We start from the raw sequence: 18,392 nt of genomic DNA, 5'->3' as shown, positions 1-18,392 counted from the left end.
GTGAAGGGGGGAACTCAGGACATGCCACTCGATGATTCACTCTCAGTGTCACATTTTTGGGTGAATACTGTCAGGAAGTTTCTTCCAGTTTCATGTGTTGACGGTGCAGCCGGACAGGACATGACTCCTCACATCAGTGGAGTGTGTGGAGAGACAATAATTTGTTGAAGGAGGTGGCTAATTTGTTGGGGTTCTGACTCATCAAACATGAAGCGGGTTTTATGTAAACAAACACCGGTAAAGATCATTTCATTGACCACATTTGAGATGAATCATACATCTCTAGAATGTGGAGCTGAGCCTGGAGGGGATTCTCCATGCAGCAGATACTTGGAGAGGAAGCGACAAGGAGCATTCCTGCCTCTGGACCAGTGAGACTTCACAGCCAAGATGAAAAGAGGATGTATGAATCATTTTACAATATTTGACTGTTGCATAAAAATTGGCACGTTTGCTTACAGTTTGTTTCTTTCTGTATAGACAAAAGGCCTCACAGTTTGCACACAACTTGGAGATCGGTGTAGAATCCAAAAAAAGTCATGTCAACCAACTGTCCTTAGGGTTAGAGGCTATATAACAAACTGAATAGTGGAATCTACAATGTACTTAGAGTGTAATGGTGTGCAGAGTACATGCATCCAGGCACAACTGTGTGAATACAAAGCTCGCCTAAAAAAAGATAAGTAATTAATTTCACAACAGTTTTGTTAAAAGTCCACAGTAAAAAAGCAACATTGTACAAGAGGGAGAATGAATCCATGCAGCAAAGCTTGACTTCTCTCATGTTTGTTAGCTAGTGAATCATTAGTTTGTCTCCCAAAAAAAACTAACAAGTTAATCATCAAGTTACTTCCCACAGTCCAAAGACACTTCCACACACCAGGAAACAAACACTAATCAAATATTCTGTGATTAAAAAAGCGAGTACTCGGTTGCTTAAATCGCTTGTTATTTACATCCCAACTTGTTGCAAAATCTTCATTGTGTCCTCCAGGACAATTGGCTCTCTCTTGGATAGCATTGTTGGCCATGATCCAGAATTTTCTTTTGATCAACTTCTATGACTATTGTCACCATTTCATCCATACCATTACAGAGAGGACTATTAGACTTGGCATAAAAAAAAAAATAGCGCATAATCCCTGCCAATATGGCAAGAATACGGACCTCAATATCCTCAGCAGACAGGTTGGGCTGCATCTGTCTGCCCCATGCACCCCATCCATTCTCCCACTTTACCTCAATTGAATAAGAATAGAAGAGGAAGCTCGGAGTGCTTGGTGTCTGTGTGTAGGAATGGAGGTTCATAATCTCCCTTAATGAGCTTGTTTCTGAGCTATTATCCGGCGGCCTGCCTCAGGGAAACGCTGGTGTTTCCTATCAAGTGGCCCCGCAGCGCTGACCCTCGCATGGCTCTGCATATGAAATGTAAGGGCCAAGCCTTTTGTCTCCTTTCTCCCAGCCTCTAGCTGAGCTCCCGAGCCATTTGCATAGTCCTGAAAGGACCAGCCAATGTTATTAATTAATACAGAGCCAGCCTGCGCCACCTGACAAAATCCCACCGAGTGGCCCGAACGGAACTGTTTCATCAAAAGAGAGGAGCCATTAGGAATGAGAGGCCTTATTCTCCACTTCTCTTCTTCTCTCTCTTGTTCCCTTGAAAACAGAGAGCTGTGGTTTTATGCATGTTTTCTTTTTCAGTATAGGGGCATCGGTGGTGGGAGTGGTGGTGGGTGGTGGGTTGAATGAGACTGTATGAAATAGGAAGGCCACAGGTGACCCGTTGTCAACTGTCTTGCAAATGTAAATCCTCCTGAGAGATCTCCTCCTTCTGCTGCGTCTTTACCTTCTCAGCTCCGCCCGGAGGATGTCTCAAGGAGGATTCTCACCAGATAACCCAAAGATTTACGGCTGGGAACGTTCCACAAATGGGGTTTCGAATTCCCAGAGATCTTCAAATGCACCAAATTGTTGACTCACTCGCGCTCTCTCTTTCTCTGTCTTGCCCTCATTCTCTGTTTGCCTGGATACAAGTCTGAGGAGAGCATACACAGATAAATGGCCTGTTGCTAATCCAGAGCTATCTCCAGAAAGTCTCTCTCCGAAAACACAATGTCAGGAGGACGACTCCAGGAGGCTCGTAAATTTATTTCCACTGCCTCATTGAAGCAATTAAGGACAAAGTGCATGCTGAGTCTTTCACAATGCTGCTTTGGGAATAGGTCCGATCACTGACACGCTGTCATTCCACACATTAATCCGTTGACACAAAATAACGGGTGAGAGATGCGGGGTGAGACGGGGAGAGTAAGAAAGCGAGCGACAGTGAGAGAGAAACCCGGAGAAAGAGAGAAAATTCTTCCTCAAAACTTTGCAAACATGAACTTTTGTTGCAAACGTTTCTCACACCATTACATCCATTGCACAATCAGTGCAGGGGATTCCATCATTTTATGCTGTAAATACCTGTCACCTCCCTTGTATCTATTCATCTAACTATACACACACTCCTCTGAATGATGTCAGCACGAGGAGCCGTTTCCCATGAGGGGGTGTAGTTAGCATTCCTGTTTGAGCCCTGCAGAAGGATGTAAGCTGCTGAAAGTGAGAAAGAAAGGTGCATCATTCGGCCTTTAACTGTGGATGAAATGTGCAATTTTCCTCATTTATGTTAAGAAAAAATCCTTTAGGACTAGTACAAGTGCTAGTTTCCAGTCACTACCGTTACATTGCTGTAGCTTTGAAAAACTTTAAATGTGGAGTTGGAGGTGACGCAAACAGGAGAAACCTGGACTACAGAGAATCTCAACATGGGAAAGCTATCATGTCCTCCAGCTGTAGGGCGGGGAGGCGTGAGAAGTTAGGGGGGAGAGAGAGAGGGAAGGAAGGCGGCAGGGGAAAGAGATATGAAAACATGACATGCCTTAGAATTGGCAGTGCAAAAACAATACGCTCCTCTGGCTTTCCCTAACTCCCCTTTTCCCTCCTGCATCTTCTCCGTCTCGACCTCGCCGTCTCTTCAGATCATGTTAAAGGCTCCCTGTCCCTCCCACGACTCGCTGGATGTTTGATCTTGGGGGAACAATTCACCTCGAGAGCAGAGAGACAATGGTCTGCCTGCCTCCACCCCTGTCCATTCCTCTTCTCGACCCTGTGCGACATGGGAATGCCCCTCAACCAAGCTAAATCTGCTTTGAAGTGTTACTGGATGCTCTGGAAGCCACTGATATGCCTCTAAAACATGACCGCATACCAGCCCGGGAGAAGACAAATGATGGACGTCAGACCTGAGAGTCTAACACTGAAATGTCTTCCATGACACATGCTTTTCTTAGGCAGAATATTTTCCCATTGGAGGTAATGCATCTCACTTGAGTTACGACGGGCCGTGACTGGCCCACAGCACACCTCTGAACAGAGTTGTTGCCGCATGTTATTGAGGGAAGAGGGCTTTGATACAGTGCTGAAAGAAGAATGTGCACATAAAGATATTTTGCAACATGAGAAAGTATGTTGATGCAAGCCATTATCGCTTGGTTTGACTTGGCAGCTTATCCGTGATCAGTGTCACTTGCGACACCAAAAAGAAAAAATGAAGGAAAAAAAAAGAGAAAAGAAAAGGCTACGATATGACGATGACATCACACAGTGTACGGTCATCACACAGCGCAAACGTGTTAGTAACACAGGACATTAAATGTGCGTGGCATAAGCTCCCGCTGTGTCCTACCTGTGGCACAGAGGGCGATGAAGGTCTGGACATGTTTGCGTATAAGTGCCAGCTTATCCTCGGGCAGCGGCAGCCTCCTCACAATGTGCTCGATGAAGTCGTTCGGCGTTACTGCTGCCAAGTTCCACTTCAACTTCCCCAACACCACCAGTTCCCATTCCTGGAGACAGAGAGAGGGAGAGAGAGAGAGAGAGAGAGAGGGGGAGAGAGAGACAGAGAGGGGGAGAGACAAAGGAGAGATCAGACAGACTGAGAAAGATAAAGTGACACAAAGTACGACCACATATTTACATGCTGTAGCAGTTTATGTTCAGGTACGACGCTGCCCTTTACTGCAGTTGTTCAGCCAGTTACGCTGCAGCCTAAAGTGAGTGAGTGTGCCTCTGTAGGCCCCCGGCCTTGTACATTAGTATGTGTGGAGGTTAAGCATTTTTGTTAGTGCGTTAGTCTCTGCTTGGCCGGGCCTGGGACAGAGAAACATCAGCAGCGCCACCAACCCAGGTGACCTCACAACACTGTCTCCCTCCCCGTCTGTCTGTCTGGCATCTGGGGACTTTCCTAAAGAGGCCCACCAGAGGTTCTACTCTGCGTGTGTGTGTGTGTGTGTGAGTGAGTGTGTGTGATTGTAGAGTGAAAATGGATAGGACGGCTGATCTTGCTGAGCAGGATCAGCAATAAATCTGTTTTACATTAAAAAGTTAAACAGTCTTTTCATTATTTAATCTCATCTCATTCCACTCATCATCTAAACTATCAAACCCCATCACTGTATGTTGCAACAGGTAATGTGATTATTTTTTCTTTATTTCTTTATTACATTGTGTGTTTTGCTGCTAATTCTGTTAAAGCCCCTTGTTACGCATCAATAAATTCACCCTTTCGGCCCATGTTATAACTCCTATAAACAGTGAGAAGTGCCAAAAATAATCAATAGACATTGTTTTAAATAATTTACAACATATTTCACAGGAAATATAAGCCTTAGGCAGCATTTGATGTCACTGCCCTGAACTTCAAGTATAACTCAATGTGGAGCAAAATGTGATGACACATGCTAGTCTAGATGACAGTCTGTCTAGTATGCTTGTGTGTGTGTGTGTGTGTGTGTCGGGGGATACTAGGTGTGGTGTTCTCTTCTCTGAGAGTGTATTGTTACTTTCACTTCCTAAAGGAGTTGGTGATTAACGGAAGAGTTAGTGACTAATTTGGGAAAATATTTTTTGTGGTTTGGTTCCGGACATCAGCCTTGTGACTGGGACCATGGATGCTCTTCATTTTCCCTTTCAGAGAAAGAGAGAGACCACATGGACTTGGTCATGAGACAATTCAACATGGCTGCCGCTGACCCTGCCTCCAGCATGCAATGCTCTAATCAAAGTGACCTTTTTCAGCTTTGTAATGTTTTCTGATCTCCTTGATGCCGGGGACATGGATAGAGGGCAGAAATGGCTTTTTTTTTTTTTTTTTACACAGAGGTTTTGTTTATACCCCCAGTTAATCATGAGGGAGGAAATGAGAAAATAAAAGCACCTCTGGTTTAAAGGTAAAAGGCATCTTTCTCTGCTCTGATGTGTGACCACTATCTAAAAGATTCAATTATTTGATCATATGCAAATCATAATGACCTGCAGGGGTTTGCTGATTGTGGCCGCTCTAATGTTTGCAACATGGCTGCCCCCTGCTCTCAGAGGCCTTTCCCATCAGCGACAATGAGCAACATTCAAGCGTAGGGCAAGGGCTATGGCAAGCCTTGCAACACAGGCTCTATGCTGACAGAGTGGCAGGCAAGCACCACTTCCTTCCTCTGGTCACACCTTTTTTGTATCGTTGCGGTTCTCTTTACAAGAAATTGTTACCAAAGACGAGGACAAAAACGATCACATGCCCTGAGCAGCTGATCTCTGTTTCCTGTATCTGCATGTCAGCCAAAATACTGCCTTATACAGAAACCCTGAGGAGAGGCCCCAGCAAACCAGTTCAAGGGCTGCGGGCTGTGTCTTCAGACTTTGACATAAAGGTAGGAGGGACGGACGGACTCGGTTTTCTTGTAAAATGCAGCATGACATACTGTGCTATACGAGTCCGGCTCAGGCTGACCGAGCAGCGCCTTTTATTTTTAATGCACAGTCTGTTTACTAGTCAGACCTACGACTATAATACACTACCCATTGAAACCCTCAGTGAGGAGAAGGAAAACTACATCTGACACAATATTCCCAAGCAGAAATGACATTCCAGAAAATGATCAGAAACCAACAAAGCTAACAACAGCTCGTTGGGAACCTGAATATACGGCAGCCATCAGCTCAGGCAGCGAGGCAGGCCTACAACCATCAGCCATGACTGAATCATAATATGTGGCCTCTTTCACAACATGGGTGGGATTGGCTGTTGTTTACTGAGGAATGTTTATGTAGCACCACAGAGCAGTGGGGAAACACTTATCTGATGTGAAACTGAGTTAATTAATTGTTTTGTGCTGGTGAAGGCAGCTGGTATTAGCAGGCCAAAGAGGACTCATCAAATGCAGGACACAGAGGAACGACATGCTTTTACTCCAGATGACGCATATCGTGCCCTGCATCATCAGCTCGCCGTAGGATTTGGACCGCAGGCCACTTTTCAGCGTTGAAAAATGGGCGAGAATCAGAAATAGTGCAGCATGACATAATACCAGAAATGTGTGCATCCAGGGTTATTTTTGGATGAAAGCTAAACTGTAAAAGGCAAACTTGAATTTCTCTGTGTCTCTCCCTCTCTAGCTGACAGGAACAGAGTCAGAACTTTGGCTGGAGTTCAAGCTGACCTCGTTGCTCTGTGGCAAATATCTGCCACTAGATGGCGATGGAGACCAATGCACAGGCTGGATGGATACTGTAAAGCCCAGAGGGTCTTGTACAGTAAAGGGAGCCCTTGTGGAACAATTCACTGGGAGGCTTTTCATGCACCTTTGATGAAGGCTCAGTCCAGAGTGGAGAGTGGACGGCAGACTGGGTGAAATGGGAACAGCCTGTGTGTTTGGTGTTGAGATGCTGTGAGCTAAATGATTCTAATAAACACATTGTAAAGGAAGTGAATGCTGAAATAAAACCCTGCGGTCTAAAAGTAAACATGACCTGGACACAAAAAGACAGAAACACATCATGAAGGTATGTTTGGCTTTGACCAGCTGATGGTGACAGTATGAATGCTCAGAGTGTCACTGTGAATTTTGTGAAATGTGTTCAACCAACTGTTGCTTACCAGCAGCTCTTGTGGTCTGATGGAGTTATCTGTGTAGATGCAAAGCTTCTCTGCGGTTAATGGACGAGTGTCTTTCAATTTGGATGCAAGAAACATGCACACTGCTCCCAGCAGCTGCAGGTTACACTTTTTGGTGGGTACCACGGCTAAAAATCTGTCTAAGTAGTTCATGGCCAAGGGAAAAACTTCTTCCTCGCACTTCTGCTCCTCACAAACCTGAATAAAGAGACAGCAGACAATGCAGCAATGTTGAGCATTTGGAATCAGTAACCCACCCTGCAGTGACCTCACTTATTTTCCAGCACTTGAAATGTATATAAAACTTTTATGAGATATCGAAACAAAAGTCTAATCACATAAAGAGCACATATAAATTCAATGACACACATAGTTGGGGCACGGCCAAGAATTTGCGCCCAGCCCTAATCGGTTGCGACATCATAAATTAATTCGACATAGATTATTTTGCAAAGAATGAAATAAGTCTCAGACACATAGTGTCAATAGAGTCGCATTCCTGCAGTTCATTCACTAAGAAATGAATTCAAGTCACAATCAGCCGAGCCAAAAAACACCCCGACAGCGCAGCACACGGAAACACACTTTTTTTCATTCGTCATATTTTCATAAAATAATTAAAAATATAAATAAATTGTCTAGACCGATTTTCTTCGCATCATAATGTTCACGGGGGTCTTCCACATCATACCCGACAATTCGTATCCAAATCCATCCGCGATAAATAGGAATAAAATGTCAAAATAAAAGCCAAGTAGCAAGAGCTTGGTCTGATGTGCGTCACCGCCGACTCCATATATTTATTTCAAAAATTAATTAAAAATCTCCAGTGGGTCGGATCCTGACAATATTTACATGAAAATAAAGCTCAAAGGCTCAAGATTGTTTACAGATGGACGTTGACCAGAAATATTTGACCAAGTGTCAAAAATCGAACATAATTCCAGAGCGAGGCATCGCGACGAGGGGAAGACCAAAAGGACAGATAAGGCCCTCGCCCCTTCCGACATTTAAAATAGATACCTAAACTGTTTGCAACGCTTTTTGTGGTCATTCCTATATTCAGCGGACACCCAAGAACCTCCTCTGTCATTGCCGATGGCTTTTAACCGCTGTTATTGCGTTTATGACACTGTAAAGTCCTCTTAAAAGCACAAGCGCTCCTGTAAAAACCAACATGGCGATAGAACAGCGCAGGGCAGCATTGCATTGGGGAGTGCATACGTGTGCATGGAAATATTCAGGCTATCTAAAATAATAACATTAAAGAAACAACGGGCAGCCTGCACAGACAACACGTGAGGCACATCAAAGAAATGCTGTGGTGTCTCACATATCACGGCTCGAAGCTTCATAAACACAGCCTTCATGGCCGGACTTTAAAATGGTCAGAAAATGACGGAAAAACGACACATTCGGTTAATATGAGCAATAAGCAGTCGGAAATGAGAGCAATAAGTCTTATCTGCTGTCCGAAAATTGCACACAGCGCTCAGCAAAGCAATAATAAAACAAATCGGGAAGCTTTAAAGTCGAGCACGGAAATAATAAGACTTGTCAGCACTCGGGTGTTTCGGTATACCTCCAACATCCAAGTAGCGACCATCCTCCTCATAAACGGCTGAATATCTTTCTGGACGCCTTTGAAATAGGAATATTGCGGTAGAAACCTCTCCTCTATGGTCAACAAGCTCTGCAGGACTCTGTCATCGCACAGGAGGTTCGGATCGGGACGAGCTCGCACGGTGGTGTCCATTTCGAGGCAGAGCAGCTCCATGGTGCTGGTGCTTTCACTTAAGTAAAAAAAGTAGGATTTCTCTCTCGGAAGCGTAAAAGCGGCGTTGCGGAGCAAAAACGCAAAAGGATGGCAGGGAAAGTGTTTTAGAGGCATAAAAAAGTGAGACTGCAGGGGCTCCGTAAGAGTAGTCCTGCCTCTCCTTGTTGAGAACTTTTTCCTCTCTCCCCTCAGTGCGCCTCTACTTTCATCCGCCTGGCCAGATCAGGCGCATTTCAAGCCTGCCCTGCGTGCGCCACTGACGCAATTCACTTCATTACCTCTGTATAGACCAGACGCAACATGCTGCACTCCTCTCCCTCTTTCTTTAAGCCTGGCGTGCAAGATAACTTTCAGTAGACTTGTTTCATGTCGACATTTAAAAGGCTGACACTTTCCCAAAAGTGGATGCACAACAGCAGAGAGAAAGATGCAGAGTAAATCCATCTAAACCCGAGTTCAACCTGGGGTTTTTTTCGCATTTACCGACTGTTTTAGGCTGAAATAAACATATTTTATAACTTATTTGGATGTATCACAGTATGTGACTGGTGCATGTTTAATTAGAGCATGGGGCTCTCAGGTAAAAAGAACTGCTTTTCTGTGTTATAACACATGTATGTCTTTGTGTTGGATCTTTATTATGACTACTGAAGGCTGGGACACATACTGATGCTGCCACTTAACACACCATAAATGAATGAATGTCTTACTTATTGTTGCATTACAATCACGCACATTTTAGCATTAAAAAGCCTCCTAGAAACCAACTTTACTTGCTGGAGTGCAGCAAGTGCCCCCTTGTGAAAGTAATTTGAATATTAGTTTGAATTAGAAAGAAAAAAACTCTCCCAAAAGTAACTAATTGGTATTTCTGTCTTCTTCAAACCGACTTGTCCTTTCCCAGCTTCTTTGAGCGGACTCAGTGAACCTCAGCGCAGAGCATGACGCATGGTGATACAGTATGTATGTGGCCATACACGCTGCATGCTAACTTTGAGGCGTCTGTGCGCGCGCACGGACACGCGCACAGGGCAAACCACCAATACCGCCCACACACGGACACACACGGACACACACACACACACACACACACACACACACACACACACACACACACACACACACACACACCGGACACACATGGTCTTGCGAACTATTTTTTTTATTGCAGCCACAAACTGCTTGTGGTTTATGTGATAGCTTTCTAGGAAATTTGAAGCAGCGTTGGATTTTTTTTTTTTCTTTGCGTAATCCTCTGTTAAAGATAACACAAAGATGAGAGTCATTGGCTTTGCTGAACCTAAAGAATATCCACCAACCTAACATATTCTGCCATAAATCTCCAGTTTTTTGACCGGGCTTCTGTAATAATTTACATGGAAAAACAAGCAGGTGGAAACGAAGCTGAGAGTGTAAGTCATTGAGCAGATAATTAAAAAATGACTGCCAAATGATTTAGCCTCACATACAGTCACAAAGAGAATCTGCATGGGTAAATATGTTAATCCCCCTCCTATTCTTAGTCAACTTCAAAGACGGAGCCTTGAATGAAACGAGACTTCAGTGCGTCAGGGGAAGACTGGGGACTGTAAAGTCCTCAGAGCTTTAGAGCTGTTAATTTCCATTAGAAGCTTGTTGGCTATATAGAAACGCTTGTGAGAAAAGTGGGGGAAATGTCTCTTTAAAGATTTTTTTTTCCAGTCTAAGTTGTTTCCTCCTCCCTGTGTGTCTATTAGCATAGCCAATAGTTCCATAGCTCAGCGCTCGACCGAGGCTGTGCGATTGTTACTGGGCAGACTTCTTCTATACCTTCCCCTCTCTCTCTCTCTCTCTCTCTCTCTCTCTCTCTCTCTCTCTCTCTGTGTGTGTGTGTGTTGCGGTCATTTATCAGTCCCAGCCCTCAGAGGATGCGGCTGCTGCTCTAACAGCCAATCTGAAACGCTCATCATCGCGTCTCGAGTGGTATCATGTAGGATTGAAGTTTAATGACTTCGTCCTCGGTCACAAAAGAAGCTGCGACTCAGCTTCCACATGAAATTAAGTCACATGCGCAGTGTTGGAAAACTAGAAGAGGAAAGGAACTTTGCGCCTGGAGTGGCACATGTGCTCCTCCAGCGCAAACTGGACAGATGGTCCAGAAACAAGCATCTCCATCTGCAACAAGTGAACTGAATCCACCCTTCACTGTGATTCCTGATTCAAGAAAATTGATGAAACTTAGAAATTGGTAGAAAAAAATCAAACCATATAACCATTTATGGCAGATGCTTCCCGCTGACAAGAAAAGTTTTCTGCACTGTATAATGGTTTAAATTAATTATTGAAATTGAGGGTTTTCAGTAAAATCAAGCAACAACACGTGTGATCCCCACTTCTATCAAATGATAATGTTTCTACTTTGATGCTCAGCAGGCTACGATAAGAAATAATTATTTCCAGTGAATGGAGACTAAGAGATGCGCTGTTTCTGATAAAAACTGAATGTTTCATAGGGTTTCAAAGCAGCCAAACTGAGTCAAATGTGGCTGAACGGGGGTGCTGCGGTGGAGAGGCAGGTGCTCCAGATCCTCCTGCAGCTCCATCAGCTGCCTCCAGCACACCGGGATGCGCAATTACGCACATCAGAGCCGCCATCTCCAACCTGGCGTATAGGCTGATGTCAGAAATGGGCAACTTCAGTGTGTGACAGAGAAATGAGTGATTAAAAGCACATGAAAAAACAGTGAGTGAGGATATGCAGCATGTCTATTCAACATCAGCAGCACGCACTGCAAAATACACACATGGACGTACTTAAGCTTAAAATTCCTCTTCATTAAAAAAGTGAAATAAACTCCAGGTGAGTCCAGATGAGTTAAATGTTGAAATAGTTTTAAGGTGTTTTTGCATCAGGAAAATCGTAGAAATAATACAACCAAGGATCATTTCTAAAGATTCTTAAACAAGGCTCAGTCCTCCTTATCCAAGACCTTAATAAAACAACTCATCAAGACACAAGAATGAATTAACGCACTTGTCAAGACGGTTTTTTTTCTCTGCAGCGGAACAGTGACGCCAGCGGCTCCTCTGACAGAGATCACAAGCAGCAGCAGCGCATTTTGTCCCCGGAAGCGTTCAATTACCATATCAGAATAAAATCAGAACACACCCCACAGGTCGTAAACATGAACAAGTTATGGCACTATACGTTAAAGTGTACACAGGGAGGGGAAGAGTCAACAAATCCTCAAGTCTGAAAAGTTTGGTGAAAGCCCTGCGGTGCACACTGCAAGAAATATCCGTCGGGTCAAATTCTTTCATACAGTGTCGAGTTATATACATATTTTTATTTGCCTTAATAAAAGCTCCAGAGGACCTGTCTCAGAACAGGGAACAAGTGCAGTTGTGTGCAGCTTTTCAAACGGTGCTGCTCAGTGGAAACTAGTGTGGGGATCTGCCTTCATTAAACTTTGTTTTAGTGACAGAGGCTCTGGAAAATTCCCGAAATGAGCGCATTTAAAAACAAACAGAATTTTTTTCCACTTTCTTTTGTATTTAATTTCTAAATTAAGAATAAGATTCAAAGGCGCGAATAAAAGAGCAGGGGTGGGGGTAGGGGGTGCGGGGGGTGGGGGGAGGAGGGGGTCACTTTTTGCAGTGAGGATGACTCACCATCACCGCTACAACGACCGGGGACGAGCAGGCAGCACCCCGGGGTGTCTGCCGATGATGAGAGAGGCTCTGCGTTTTTTCTTCTTCTTATTTTACCGACATCAACATGGGAATCGTGACGCTGAGAAAAATGTCCCACATAAGACAAAGTGTCGGAGGGGAATTTGTCAGCCTGCTGTCGGGGCAGAAAAAGTGGTGAAATGACAGCAGCTCAGGTCTGACTGTGTTTGTATGGAAGCAAAACGCACAGGGTGACAAACTAAACACCTCTGCCTTTCAAATGAACTGCAGACGGTCTATTTCTATGAATTTCTCTGGCACCTTACAGGCTTAGAGGGAACTTTAAATTTTACACGATTTTTATTACCAGAAATAATGCACAAATTGTGCATTTTTATGCAACAAATTTACACACACTAAACGTTCAAATCTATATATTAAATGAACAACCATCATGTGTGGCAGGTTTGCAGGTCCACCAATCTAAAAGTGAAAGTAAAATGAACAAAAATGTAAAATTCTTTCTCTTAACAAAGCTTTTCCAAACTGTGGTTAAACTAGTTAAAATAGATAAGATCTCTTCAGGTACTTGAAAAGAAAAGACCTCAAACACAATCCAAACAACACACCTGCATCAGCAGGTCAGCAACTGCCATGCAGGAACTACACCTCCTCCCAAAGTTAGATGAAATTAAATTATATTAAAAGATTACTTGTATGTTATTATAATCTGACGTGATCTAACACTTCATAATGGTTCTTTTAAGCAATAAAAAAAAAGAAATATTAAATAAATATGAGATAACAAAGAAAGTTTGGTGGATTTATGTGCAATTCCACCTGTGACTGTGCAGTCTGAATTATGCATTTATTGTTCATACATCTGTGTTTATAGTATTTATAAGTATTATCCTCATTTTTATCATGATTCATCTTGTGAATAATTTTTGGAAGATTTTTGACAGAGGAATTAACGCTCCAACTACAATGGATTATTGTTGAATGGTTTAAGAACTGACTTATTAGCTGAAATTAATTCACGGATTTAATTATTTGTGAGAAAACAACTGAAATAAAATGAAAAATTTCATTCTTAAAATTCAAATGCGCCCATGTCCTCATTTTCTGGATGACAAATCTGCTTGATTTGTGTTTTCTTTGAATTCTGTAACCAAATAAAATGTGTTCCTAGTGAATTAAAAATACAGGACGCACAGGGAGTAATGTCTTTGAAGGTGGAAATCGGAGGAAGAAAAACGAATTTAGTGTATTAATCATTAAAATCTTTACTTGAAAAATGTTTCTGCTTATGTACAATGACAATAAAGATGATGACATTGAAACAAAAGGAAGCAGTTTAACAAGAAAGGGGTTATTTCCAACAACCAAGCAGCAGGTGAGACGTCTACAACAGCCCCCACATGGACACCCAGCAGCCTCCTTTCTGCTTCTGCTTCAGGCAAAGATTCTTTTGGGATTCTTCTGCTAAGTAAACCTCTCAGGTCACTTCCTGCCAGGTGAATAAAGAGCAGGACACATGAACATGGAGACACCTCAGAGAACAACATCCAACAGCAGCATCCTGCTCCAATCATGGTTCCTTGAGGCGGCTCTATGACAGGTGATAAAAATCCAGCTTTCAGATGCTCTAACCTGATCATGGGGAGCGGTGTGTGACGGCCACTGATGAATCACGATTTAATTCGCTGGAAAACATCACTCACACGTACATGGGTTTGTTTATCATGCCCGCATTTCCCCATTTTTGCTGTGTTTTTCTGTGGTTGAATAACTGCAGATGTGCGTGTCAAAAAACAATAATACAGAGAAAACTCACTCATCCATGATACAAATAACACCAGACTTCATGCAAAACTTCGCTGGAAAAGCGCCTGTCCGTCTGTCTGACAAACCGTTTGGTGGTGATATTTACAGGAACATTTGGCACATGTTGTGCCTCAGGATGCTTCACTGCCTCCTGCTGCATCTCACCGGTCCATGAAATACAAAGTGAGTCGTCACAAACATCCATTAGGGGCTGCACTCTTTCCCGCCTGAATATTGAATGCTTACAAATTAGTTTTTTTGCACTTATCAGAATGTAAGTGACAACGCATTGTGGATTGTCTAAGCCCAAACACGTAGAACAAACTGAAAACGCTCAAAACTCTGTTTTTACTATGGAATAGTGCATGTACTGCTGCAGTGGCATCAACACGATCGATCAAACACAGGTGCTTAATCCTCACATCCAGGATGGACACAAGTCCCTCTGTCCCATATTAACAGACGTCCACTGTTACAGAAAGGGAAACCGCACTGTTGCCACCTGAGTTTTGAAATGTTTCAGATCATGATTAAGTGAACTTGTAAATGTTTAATTTCCAGCTCATTCCAACCAGTAGAGACACATATCTGCCCAGCAATCAGCTCACAGAATAAATGTCACGTTCTCTACATCAACGTGAGGGAATCTTTACCCCCCTGTACGATAGGGAGCATCTCCCCCTCCGTTTACATACTGTATGATGTGAGTGTTTCCAGCAGTGGTGTGAAACTTGTCCCTGACATCTCCACTTACCACCTGTGGGATTTCTCTGATTCCCCTCCATGACTGATGTTACAACAATGTAGCTTTGGCACTGAGCGCTCGCCCTGCAGACTTCCTTCAGACTCCCTCAGAAATTCTTTATGCAAACATGTCCTCCCAAATTCTTTGAGACATGCTCTTATCTCATTAACTGCAGGGGGGGGGAGCTGAAAAAAACGTAAAGAACAAAGTCCTAATTGTCTTCTTTCGACGAAAGGTAAAAGACATCTAACTCATGAAAATACCTTGTAGAGCCTCTGGTACGTGCATCTGCTGTGTGTGGTGCAATGCTGTTAACAGAAATGAAACTGTGTATGATATGATATATTAATCCTTACTAATGCTCTGGGCTTTCTTTAAAGGTCCACTGAGAGAAGGTAACACTACAGGACAGTAAAGGATTAGTCAGAAATTAATACTCTTCTTTTTGAAGCAGAGACAAAATACCTGAAACAATTACAAACACAGCAGTAGTGGCTCTGTTTGGTTGGCTGCATATTCTCACTGCACACGGCTTTGTCTTGTGTACATTTTAGTTTGTGAGGGACAAAAAGAAAAAAGAAAAATGTTACCACAGTTCGCTGATTTATTCAAAAACCTCAGCTGACTCCGTGTTCTTGGACACCGTACAAACAAAAGGTGGATTTTCTCTTTATGCGTTTACGGCACATATTTGAATGACCAGCATCGTTTTTGCACCAAATGCTCATAACAAACAGCATGTTGGCTGTGTTGTAATATGAAAAGAGTGAATCTTCAGTAGTATATTATTAATAGGGGATGCATTGGCTTGACTATATTCACCACTGGTACGTCTCTGTGCACGCGCTGGGCAGGTAGACCATCCCCTCTAGCCATCTCCTGATTGACCAAAAACTCAATAGGTCACTCAGCATGAGTGTGTCGCCACGTTTGGCGTATTCGTCCGATGCTGCCACACATCGCAATTTGTCTGTTCTTCCGCCTGGCGTTATGGAGGTTACTGCCAAAGATGATGCATTGACCAAAAAATGCGGCCAGTGAGCAAGAATGACATCAGCACCTTACTGAAAAGACAACACTTTCGCAAGGGGGGTGCTTCCCTCTTCTTGGTTAAATGTCCCTCGACTTGAGCATTTGAATGAGTGATGTTGTCATCACTCAAAACACTCAAAGTTACAAAAACATAACCGCAATTGCTGTGTTACACTCCTCTTACACTCCACTCACCAGGTGTAACTGCCGTACAATAACAGACTTGTATCATTTGTTGCACTTAGCTCCTGGCTATCACAACAAAAGGTCCAAACCTTTAACTTTTAGCAGCAGTTTCTCCTCAACGCTCTTGACAAAGACTGCGTCCATCTTTTCACACACAATCAGCCCCTCAGGAGAGCTGGAAAGGCAAAGCGAAAGCATCATTAATGACTAAAAGCAGCCTTGTACTACGTGTCAATCCATCACAGAGTTTGGCGACAGCTTGTTGAGAGACAGATGAGCCTCTCCTCTGAATGCATGTTGTGGAAGGTGCGTCACTGGAACAATAAGGTCTGGTAGCTCTGGGCATACCTTCGGTTAGCACAAGGAACAAACCGTCTGGTATTCATTTACCTTTCTTCTACCCCTCCACCCCATTCCTTCATCCCTGCCTTCCTCCCGCCCTGCTTCCATCCCTCCCCTCCCTCAAATGCTTGACCCTGTCTTTTGAACTCCACCAACAACCTTTCATGTGGTCATCAAATCTGGGGCCAAATGAGCCAAAAAGAGAAGTGGGTTTGGAGCAGTGGCTGCTAAATAATGTCAATATTTCCTTGCGCTAACAGAGGATAAACTGCTTTCTTTTCTGTTTCTCACACTTTCTCTCCCCACATAACAGCAACAGTGAAGGCTGCCTCGCTCCGAACAGAGTGGTGCAGAGCGGCTCAGCTGCTGCCGCTGCCTCTTCCCCTCCGGCTCCTCCAGGATTTTCCCATGTTCATATCACTAGCCCTTGACTTTGTCACTCATGCAACAGCTGCTTGCTGATACCACACCACAGTTCCAGCCTATTGCTCTCCCTCCTTTCACAACGCACACCATGAACAAAGGCATTGTTAATCCAGGCGAGTCCTTGGTGCAGAATGCAAGGACTTTTAGGGAGAGGTTGTGTATGTCAAGACAATAACTACATTTTTGCACAAAAAAACTCTCCAGATTGTTTGAAAATTGTGTCTGTTGGTGCTTTGGGAGGATCAACATCCTGAGGACTTCCACCTGGAATCACAACAAGCTCAGACTAAAACACACAGCTCTTAGAGGTCAAAGAGCTCTCACGACTGGGTTTAAATAAGTTTACTGGCATTTGGACAACGGCATCAATCATAAAATCAACGAATCTCCCCAAAAATAGCTTCTGATGGACGGATGATGTGGAAAACATGCTCGTAGCACAAGCTGCAGAATAATCCCAGAAACCAAACCAGTCAAAACCCAAAATAGCACATATCATTAAAAATAAACCCAAACACCTGAGCATATACCAGCCCTCACATACACACATGCATATCCTAAGCGGTGCTACTGTTGCCCTTGTTTCCGTATCTCTCCTGCAGATGGTAACAGATGGCACATAGGATGTAAAAGCATACAGAGCGGAGATGAGAACAAGATTATTTCAACAATTACAGAGGGTTTCCCTCCTGTTGCTACTGAATCAGGTGCTCACCTATCTGCTGTGACTAATAATAAACACTGAGTGCTCTGCTTCGGGGTGGAAAGCATCATAAAGAAATCACACACGTGTCAGAGGGAAGAGAAGATGCAGATGTAGCAACAGAGGAGCAGAAACACCTGATCAGAAATGCCCCCAAAAAATGACACATATTAAAATAGACAAGCAAAGAAAACACATGCGCACCCACCCACACACCCTCACACACACACCCACGCACACCACCCGATCTTCTCAGTGATCAGTGATAGAGACAAATGAGGGGGGCCCACCACAGTGGCTCCCCTGGCAGACGTGTAGCTTCATTACAGCACCACACATGAATGTGCACCATCCTCCCCACCACTCTGGATCAGGCTGCAATAATCTGATCCTTTTGGGAAACTGAGGTGTTGGACTGTAATTTATAGGCCGTATCTTTCAAGTCTTTCCCTCGGCTCCGCTGGTGGCGTCAGCCCCTGAGCCACTGTGTGTGTTTAACGGCTACATGTGTCGCTCCCTATCTCGCTCTCTGAGTGGCACAAAGGTAAAAGGAAGCTTAACAGCCTGGGAAAAAGTTGAACAGTGTGAAATTACCTTGATCCAAAGATTCCTGCCACATACCAGCCCAATGAACCCATAACAGAGCAGGCACTCAGTCAGAGAGCCCTGCCTGCAGGGAACAGCTGAGACATTACAGAGAGAGAAAGGGGGA

The 18,392-nt window shown here is 43.8% G+C and overlaps 1 protein-coding gene across 4 annotated transcripts in view; it reads right to left on the bottom strand.

Annotated features, from left to right (window-relative positions):
* ccnd2a (cyclin D2, a) overlaps positions 1–18,392 on the bottom strand; it is a 135,136-nt gene that overhangs the window by 10,570 nt on the left and 106,174 nt on the right. For 2 of the 4 annotated variants that reach the window (XM_070830897.1, XM_070830896.1), the window contains 2 exons: positions 6,974–7,189; positions 3,731–3,890 (listed from right to left, as the gene is read on the bottom strand). In XM_070830897.1, the coding sequence (XP_070686998.1) occupies positions 3,731–3,890; positions 6,974–7,189 (376 nt within the window). Of the gene's footprint in view, positions 1–3,730; positions 3,891–6,973; positions 7,190–7,682; positions 8,018–8,573; positions 8,981–18,392 lie in introns of those variants that run through there. The other 2 variants (XM_070830894.1, XM_070830895.1) reach the window with 2 other exon arrangements.

Source organism: Pempheris klunzingeri, chromosome 5 (assembly GCF_042242105.1).
Source record: "Pempheris klunzingeri isolate RE-2024b chromosome 5, fPemKlu1.hap1, whole genome shotgun sequence".
Classification (NCBI taxonomy): Eukaryota; Metazoa; Chordata; class Actinopteri; order Acropomatiformes; family Pempheridae; genus Pempheris; species Pempheris klunzingeri.
Note: the sequence above shows the minus strand (reverse complement) of the source record. Positions and strands in the feature narration are given on the sequence as shown.